This window comes from Amblyomma mixtum, chromosome 1 (assembly GCF_055824585.1).
Source record: "Amblyomma mixtum isolate Tamu chromosome 1, ASM5582458v1, whole genome shotgun sequence".
Taxonomy (NCBI): domain Eukaryota; kingdom Metazoa; phylum Arthropoda; class Arachnida; order Ixodida; family Ixodidae; genus Amblyomma; species Amblyomma mixtum.
This window is the reverse complement of record NC_143012.1, coordinates 283,127,224-283,136,503: the sequence shown is the minus strand read 5'-3', so window position 1 is coordinate 283,136,503 and position 9,280 is coordinate 283,127,224. Positions and strand designations below refer to the sequence as shown.

Below are 9,280 nucleotides of genomic sequence, written 5' to 3'. Positions count from 1 at the left end.
GGCTCTACGCTACGAAATTTGAGCAGCTCAAAGCAGGGGTGTCGACATAAGTTGAATAAATAAGCGCGCACTTCGTTCTTCAGGATCATGGCGGTGGGAAGGGTCCCTGTTATACGTATTCGGCACTCGTTTAAATAGGCACCGAAGCACCCTTCACTGACGGTGCACTTTCTCAGTCCCTCAGACCTATTGTGTGCTTAAAAAAAAAAACTGCTGGAGTAGTAGGAGATCCAGGGAAGTCAATCACGATCGCACGTGAAAATGGTATAGCCATCCAGCAGCCACGATCCATGAGCTGATTAAATTTGTCCTCTACATTCATATCCCCTATGTAATCTGCGATTCGCTGATGAAATTGCTTTGCTAAGTCAATCAGGACATGAACTGCAAAGCATGATCAATTGATTAGACAGGCAGAGCAGAACGGTGGGGCTAAAAATTAACATGCCTTAAACCAAAGTAATGTTCAACAGTCTAGCAAGGGAACAGCAGTTCGCAATTGGTAGCGAGGGGCTTGAAGCTGTAACTTAGAGCAGGTAGTGACCGCTGATCTGGATCATGACAGGGAAATAACTAGAAGGATATGAATGGGGTGAAGCGCATATGGCAGGTTCTCTCAGATCATGAATGGTAGTTTACCAATATCCCTCAAGAGAAAAGTATACAACAGCTGTATTTTACCGGTACTCACCGATGAGGCGGAAACGTGGAGGCTAACGAAAAGGGTTCAGCTTAAGGACAAAGCAGCGAGCTATGGAAGGAAAAATGATAGGTGATAGGAAACGGGCGGAGTGGGTGAGGGAACAAACACGGGTTAATGGCATCCTAGTCTAAATCAAGAGGAAGAAATGGGCTTGGGCAGGGCATGCAGTGCGAAGGCAAGATAACCGCTGGTCCTTAAGGGTAACGGAGTGGATTCCAAGAGAAGGCAAGCGTACAGCTGGGAGCGGAAGAAAGTTAGGTGGACGGATGATATTAAGAAGTTTGCGGGGACACGTTGGCCGCAACTGGCAAAGGACAGGGTGAATTGGAGAGGCATGGGAGAGGCATTTGCCCTGCTGTTAGCAGGCTGATGATGATGATGATGATGATGATGACGATCCTTTGTAAGACCGGCATTTGCCAATACATTTCCAATTTTGGGCCGATAAGCTGTGCTGCTGGGGATATATGAACCCACCAAGGAGTCACTTTATCTTAAATTGCGCAACAGAGCCCGCAAAAGCTACATAATAACGTCCTTCATTGCAATGCCGAAAGGGGTCAGAAAGACCGGTTCAGATTTTGAGCAGCTATCATATATGTTCGCGGAAGCCAATAAATTGTGCGACTTGAGATTTTCAAAAAGCTCGCCGAAAATGAAAAAAAAAAGTAGGGTTTTAACGTATTTAAACCGAGTAGACGTGCGAAAGCATGTGTTTAGTCTGGTTTGCTCATGGTTTTGCTTTGCTGGGTCGTCGGCGCGTCTGGCGACGATAGCTCGAGTTGATCAAGACGACGACGTACAATGCACGGCGCGAGCGTGTGTTGCAGTTTAACACGAGGCGTGATCGGCTGCGGCGAGTGCTCTCGTGCAGTGGCCCGCGAAATTGGTCTGCTCGCGCCACCGTGGGTTCGAATCCCAGTCGCGGCAATATTTATTTATTTATGGTTTGCCCAAGATCACACTCCAGATCAGGCTTCACACAAACTGCGTGAGCCGGTTGGACCTCGTAAAGCAGTGCTTTCGCATTAAAAGAAGGAAGGTGCCAACCAAACGATTCTGCGGCAGCCACCTAAACTTTGATGAAAACACTAAAAATCGGCAACGACCGGACCCCAGCACTTCCGACAAGTTTTGACTGAAATAGCACATTTTCTTAAATTTGATCTCATTCTGCTTCCCCTAAATGAAAAAAAAAAAGAAAGAACAGCACGCTGTTATGTCTAAGTAACAGAGAAGTCGAGTTCATGTCCTTTTTCTTGATTCCTTTGTGCATGCACAGTTTTTACACACTCTGTACAAATAATCAAATAACGCTGCATATACTTTCTTGTGCAACACAGACTAACGCTGCATTCGCATTTAAACTTTGAGGCGGGTATTAAGTAAGAACGTATGTATTAGTTATGGCAGAACTGCGTACAGTTTCCTCAGCGAGCATTCTTGACCTTCACACCCCCTGGACGGTATAGGAACTTTTCACTCCGAAAGTCACCGCAGCGCCATCTTCCGGTCAGACCTCAGCAGAATACGTCATCCTACCTGTCGGGAGCCAAGAACGTGAGAAACGGCCGCACTAAACCAGGCTGTTTGACTCACAGAGACGCCAGCACCATTTAAGTAAAGGCAATACGTGGATTGAGGTACTCCAAACGCAAGCCGAGCGTGTGCTGAAAGGCGCGATGTGTTGCACTATACAAAAGATGAAAGTACATTGAATTTGTTGTCCCCGCAGACAGTCGCGCCGCATGCTTCAAAGCCATGCAAGAACGTCGGAGAACACGTAGCGCACAAGCCACAGTGTTACAGCGATTCGAGTCGTTCTTCTGCATAATGTAAGACGACATGCGAGACTCCCGGCCGATGCTCTGTTTGCGCTTCAATGGCGCGTTAAATGGAGAAGTGACTATGTACTTCAATTTTCTTACACGTGATTAAAATGATTGAAAGCATGTACGAGCGCCAAGACAGGACAAAGGGAACGGGACAAACACTTCCTTCCCACTGGTTCCTCGTGTCTCGTGTTAAAAAGCGCTCTAACCTACATCCTTATCATCATGTGGACTTGGTGGCATCGGACGAACAGGGATGCTCACCCATTTCTTCTTCACTGTGCAGATCGCGCTGTATTCGGCAGGATTCGACGATGGACACAGTGCGCATGCTTGCCGAGAGGCCGGCACTTTGAACCCCCTGGATCGCTCGACTGATAGCCGTATCATCGACGGAGCACTACCGCCACTGTTCAATTCCCTTCCACGTGTGGTGCGACCATACCAACTGACCCAGGAGGTGACGTTAACAGAAGCGCAGCAGCGCAGCTATATAAACAACAGCCCCACCGGCCGACACTTCAGTGGACTTGGTGGCATCGGACGAACAGGGATGCTCACCCATTTCTTCTTCACTGTGCAGGTTGGTGATAAATACACAGTATATTCTGTTCGTGATGACTCTCGTGCTTTGATGGTGCTACCAAGTCCACAGTTTCTTGTTCCTACATTGGTTGATTGCTTTCATGTAATTAGATTGCTGCTACTAACATCTGGGGAAGTTGAACTAAACCCGGGACCGCGCTCTGACTCAGACTCAGACTCTAGCTCTAACACTGAAATGTTGAAAAAAATTCTTAAAGAACAGACGAAAACCAACAAAGTTTTGAAAGAGCTAACAACGAACCTGACGCAAGTAGAATCAACAGTCAGTAGTATCCAAGACAGGATTGCGGCAATAGAGACGGAAGTGAGCCGATTGAAGCATTGTGAAGAGAAACTAGCAGAATGCGATGAAGCTTGTACGCATACCAATAAGCAGATGCTAGACCTGGCAGCCAAGGCGAATGACCTGGAAAACAGGAGCCGACGCAATAACCTCCTAATATACGGTGTAAAAGAAGAGCCGGAGGAAGATGCACAAGCACTAGAGGATAAGGTCAAGCAAGACATTTTTAAAGACGTTCTTGGAATAGAAGTAGTCTCAATGGAAAGAATACACCGAATCGGAAACCCCAACAGTGAACGCTCCCGTCCGATCATGTTGAGACTTTTTGATTTTTCTGAAAAAGCTAAAATTATGTCTAGTTGTTTTAAAGTGAAGGGATCAGATGTATCTACAAGTGAGGACTTTCCAAAGAGAGTAAGAGACATACGATCAAACCTTTGGCGTTCTGCAGCAGAAGAAAAGGCGAATGGAGCGAAAGTGTCTCTTACGTTCGACAAGCTGAAAGTGGACGGAAAGGTATACATATGGAATTCACAACAAAATTGCAGAATGGAGGTATCTCGCTCAAGGGCTTCTGCGCTTGATAAAACGAAAGTCCGACGGAAAAAATGACAAGGTGACCATAAAGTTCTTAGAGTTGTATCGCTCAACGTGCGAAGTATAGTTAACATACTCAGTCTACTTGAAGGCATAATACTGTCTTATCAGCCACACATCCTGGTCATTAGCGAAACGTGGTTGAATGCAGGAATGCAAGACTCGGAAATAATTCCGTCATCGTACAAACTTATCCGCAAAGACCGAGGCACAAGAGGTGGAGGAGTGGCGATAGCGATTAAAAATAACATTAAATTTTCCCGCATGGATGACATTGATGGCCATGAGAGCGTATGGTGTAATACTGAATACGAGGGCAAACGCATACTCCTTGGAGGCGTGTACCGACCACCCAACGCTCCTCCCGAGTATCTCGAAGTGATGCACGACTACCTCATGCAACGCACAACTTCTAGATCCAAAATAATCATTATAGGAGACTTCAACTTGCCTGGAATAAATTGGTCAGACATGTCACACGATCACAATGAAGTCAAAAGCGCTGAAATATTGCTACTAAAGTCGGATACAACTTAAGTCTGCAGTGAAGCTCCGCCCACATTGAGCCTCCGCGCACAGAATTCCTCCACGACAAAAAAGTAGCCTACTGCTTAAACGTTTCTTGTTACCTCAAGGAGCCGCTTATCACAAGGAAAAAAATACGAGCTCTAGAATTTTAATGCGCGGATTGTTTGATATAGTCAAATATTAAAAAGCTGATTTCGTTTACTGTTTCTATTGGCCAGGGGAGTAATACAGGATGCCGCGAACCGCGGCCCAGTGTTAGCAACTGTTGTTTTTTTAAGTTGTATCCTACTATAAGCACTTTTAGTTTTTCTCTAAACCAATTAGTTACTTCTTATACTCGAACTTTCGGGTCGTGTTCTTCTCTACTCGACCTTATGCTTGTTAGCAATTCACTTGACAACTGTTCAGTAAATGTAACTGAAGGAATCTCAGATCATAAGATGTTATTCCTGGAATGTTCATTGCACGTTTCGAATACGACTGTCAAACCATCTACCACTTTTGTTAAAGATTACGAGCGGGCTGATGACATTTCTGTTTTAGCTCATCTGGAATCTTGTTACCCAGCATTTGAGGCATTGAACGACGTATGTGAAATGTGGTCCTATTTTAAAGAAAGTGTTCACTTCTGCGAAAAGCAGTACATTCCTGTGAGAAGGAAACGCGTCAACCGAGAATATCCGTGGATAACGCGAGACATCATCCATCTGAAAAGGAAGATTAAGCGTCGTCGCAAGCGCTGCCTATCAAGCGATATTGTGCGCCTTGTCAGTACGCTGAAAGATAAAATTCGAACCGCGAAAACACGTTTCTTCTCGGAGACGTTACCGTCCTTTATGAAACATGACCCGTGAAAGTTTTGGCGCTATTTATCAAGTGAACAATCGACAGTTTGTGAAATAAAAACTTCGAGTGGAATCATAACTAATCCTGACGCTATTGCTACAACATTTAACTCGTTCTTTCAGTCTGTTTTCTCGCGCTCGGTTTCAGGTGCTTCTCTTGACTCGTACCCCATCACTCATCCCATGTCTGAAATAAACATTAGTGAAGATGGCATATTGTGCCTGCTGCGCAAACTAGACGTAAAGAAATCTCCAGGGCCTGTTGACATCTCCAATAATTTCCTTCATAGATATGCTTTCTGGGTTTCCAAATACTTATCAAGAATTTTCACCCTTTCGTTGCGGACACTAACAATCCCGGATGACTGGCGTAGGGCTAAAATAATTCCAGTTCATAAGGGTGGTACCAAACATGAACTAAATAACTACAGACCGGTTTCACTAACTAGCTCTTCTTGTAAAATACTCGAACATATTATTTATAAAGCAGTTATTATTCACCTAGAAGTTAATATCCTTCTCTACAGTCAACAACATGGCTTTAGATAGCGATTGTCGATAACCACACAGCTTGCAGAGATAACGCACGATATTGCAAATGCCCTTAATGCACGAGGCCAGTTAGACGCCATTTTTTTAGACCTTTCTACGGCATTTGACTTAGTTCCTCACCAAGACTTACTTACGAAACTGCGGGCTATTGGTCTCGAAAACAACATCATTACATGGATTGCCTGCTTTTTGAATAACCGCAAACAGTGTGTAAAACTGAAAAATTCTGAGTCTGATAACTTGGATGTCTACTCAGGAGTACCACAGGGTTCAGTCCTCGCCCCCTTATTGTTCTTAATTTATATCAATGATATTAATTCATGCATTCACTCTGGGGTACAAATTCGACTCTTCGCGGACGACTGCGTAGTATATAAGGTAATAGATTCTATAGAAGATCAAATTAAACTAAATGAATCTCTATCGGCTATTCAGACTTGGTGCACCAGATGGGGAATGAGACTCAATGCCACTAAAACAAAAAGCATAATTTTTAGCAACAAGAAAAAGCCACTAGATTTTTCATACATTATAGCCAATGTCCCAATTGAGAAAACTAATTATATAAAATGCCTAGGAGTGACACTAGCAAGCAATCTAAGTTGAGAACAACACATTCAAAACATATGTCATAAGGCCCAAGGAAAGCTGTATTTCCTCAGAAGAAGATTACGCAACGCTCCTCCTAATGTAAAACTTAATGCATATAAAACGCTCGTAATACCAACCTTAGAATATGCTGACATTATCTGGAGTCCACATCAGCAATATTTGATAGGCAAACTAGAACGCATTCAAAGCTTAGCAGTGCGCTTTGTATACTCAAGCTTTTCCAGACATTCCAGCGTATCTAACCTACTTCACAAAGCAGATATTCACAGCTTGGCACAGCGTAGAACAGCTTCAAGACTAAAATTTCTGTTCTTACTTTATCATGGTGATTTGAACATATCAAGGGAAACATACTTCCAGGAACCATTTCGTCACTCTTCGAGAACTAACCATGAGAAAGCACTTCATCAACCCATAAGCCATATTAATGCTCATAAATATTCTTTGTTTCCAGCGGCTATATCTAGCTGGAACAAACTACCCTCGACAGCTGTGAACTGCAACTAAGTTGAATCATTCAAAGAGCATGTCAATAGCATTGATTCATCAGTAATGCCACCGTGATAAAGCTATGATGCTGACTTTCATTTTGTATACTTTGTAACTATATTTGTTTCAGTACTGAACCCGCTATTTTCGTTTCCCCGAATTGGCATCATTACCACCACGATGCCGCTATGACGATGAATTCTTATTTTGTGTTATATCTGTACCTAACTTGTTCCCCTGTATTGTCTCATTTGTATCTTTGTATCCACTCCTGCATGGGCCCGAGAAAGGCCTGCAAAATTTGTAAATAAATAAATAAATAAATAAATAAAATCAACATATATGAGCCCGCTTCTATACTCTGAACCCGAATACACCTATATGGGAGTAAAAATGGACTAAGCCGTCTTCAAGTGCACTTCCTTTCACAAAAAGAGTGCGCTAGATGTCAATTTACTCCCTTTTTATTGCTTTCTGCTTAGAGTGTACAATCAGAATGTTCATAGCAAGGAAGACACAAAAGAAACCCACGTTCAGCCCTCGACTAGCCTTTCCAAGTTCGGATACAAGGATACAAGTCGGATACAAGTCCAGAAAAAAGCGGCTGTTCTCTGACAAAGGACCCCCTTCCAGCCAATGGCGTCGGGCGATTTTCATGGCCCTGCTAGCGGGACCATGCAAGGAGTGGTGTGACAATGCAAGGAGGGGGCTATCCTCCGCAGTGCAGGGAAGGGACTATGCCCTTTCGTCTGCCACTCCCTGCATTGTCACGTTAGCAGGTTCATGAGGATCAGCCGATGCCATTGGCCAGAAGCGGGTCCTTTGAGAGGGCAAATGTTCTTGACTTGTATGTGACTACAGATGCTTTAACAATATTAGCGCTACTTATTAGAACAGCCGTTTTGGCGCGCCGAAGAGGCACACTGCTGCGGCGGAGGCGGGAGGCGCGCACGAGCCGCTGCCGGCACGCACGCGAGAAAAGCACGCGAGCGCGCTTTCGACTTCACTGACACGAATCGGAAGCAGCCAAGCCGAGCCGGACGAAAGCAAGACACGCCGAGCGGAGCGACAAAAGGATGCGGATTCTTACCGCAGCAGGGCGAGGAGCGGGTGGGCAACACAAAGGAACGCGGTCACCGAGTCTCTTTTTCCACCCCCTCAGCCCCCATGGTCGCTGTCACTCCCCGTCTCTCCCCTTCCCTCCCTCACATGTCGCTGAGCGCGTTCTCCGACAGAGGCTTCAAGCACGTGCTAATGATGCCCGCCTATTCTCGTGTGTGTGTATGTCTTGCACGTGCTGTGTTTTCGTTTGGTGGCTTCTTTTTTTTTATCTTGTTGTGCAACGCTGACAGGCCCATCGTGTGTCTCAGGTAAGAGAAAGCGGACTACAAAGTAAAAATATTGGAAAGTTCCTTTTCCTTTCAACTGTAATTCCACTGCGGTACTTGGCACAGCGTCAGTCACCTCAAACGCGCAACACTGCAACACGCATGATTTGTGGAGGTCACTGAGAAAGCAGGCGAAAATAAACCCCGTAGGCTTACGATTAATGCACATAACCCATAACACTTTCTACCAACAGCTGTATATCGGTACTTCGAGGAAGGCGACTTAAAAACTAGCTGCCAGCAGAAACGCCTCTGTGACGCCTTTTGGAAAATAACGTTAAAGCGTCTATGCAGCAGTAATAGTTGATCCCGGCCGCGGCGGCTGAATTTCTTTGGAGGAGAAATTCTAGAGGCTGTGTACTGTGCGATGTCAGTGCACTTTAAAGAACCCCAGGTGGTCGAAATTTCCGGAGCCCTCCACTACGGCGTCTCTCATAGCCTTAGTCGCTTTGGGACGTTAAACCCCATAAATCAAACCAAACCAGTTGCTGGCTCTGCACAAACAAAAGAATATCGCAAAAAAGCCGAGTACGAGCAGAAGCTGAAAAATAGTTAGGAATAAAATATGAACAGGGCGAATCACGCAGTTGAAACAGAGTTTTGTGAAAGAGGATAAATTTTCCAAACGTAACATCAAGCAGAAGTGTTGGCAGCCGCCTATTCCCTTGTAATAAGCTACATTCCAAAGTGGGGCTTTATTTACGGTTTTCAATTATTGTAACTCCGCAGCGTTATTAATGAAGCATTTTGCATTTGTACCGCGTCAAAAAATAGCCCGTACATTTCATTTACCCTACAATATAAAGAAAATAGTTAGGCAATTAACAAATAAAAATACTCTTTGT

General features: G+C 44.6%; 1 protein-coding gene across 1 annotated transcript; it reads left to right on the top strand.

Moving 5' to 3' along the window:
- The first annotated feature begins 2,791 nt into the window (after nt 1–2,791).
- On the top strand, nt 2,792–4,036 carry LOC149371921 (uncharacterized). The gene has a single exon (XM_089581355.1). It carries the CDS (start codon nt 2,792–2,794, stop codon nt 4,034–4,036), a length of 1,245 nt encoding a protein of 414 aa, XP_089437481.1.
- Nucleotides 4,037–9,280: the final 5,244 nt, after the last annotated feature.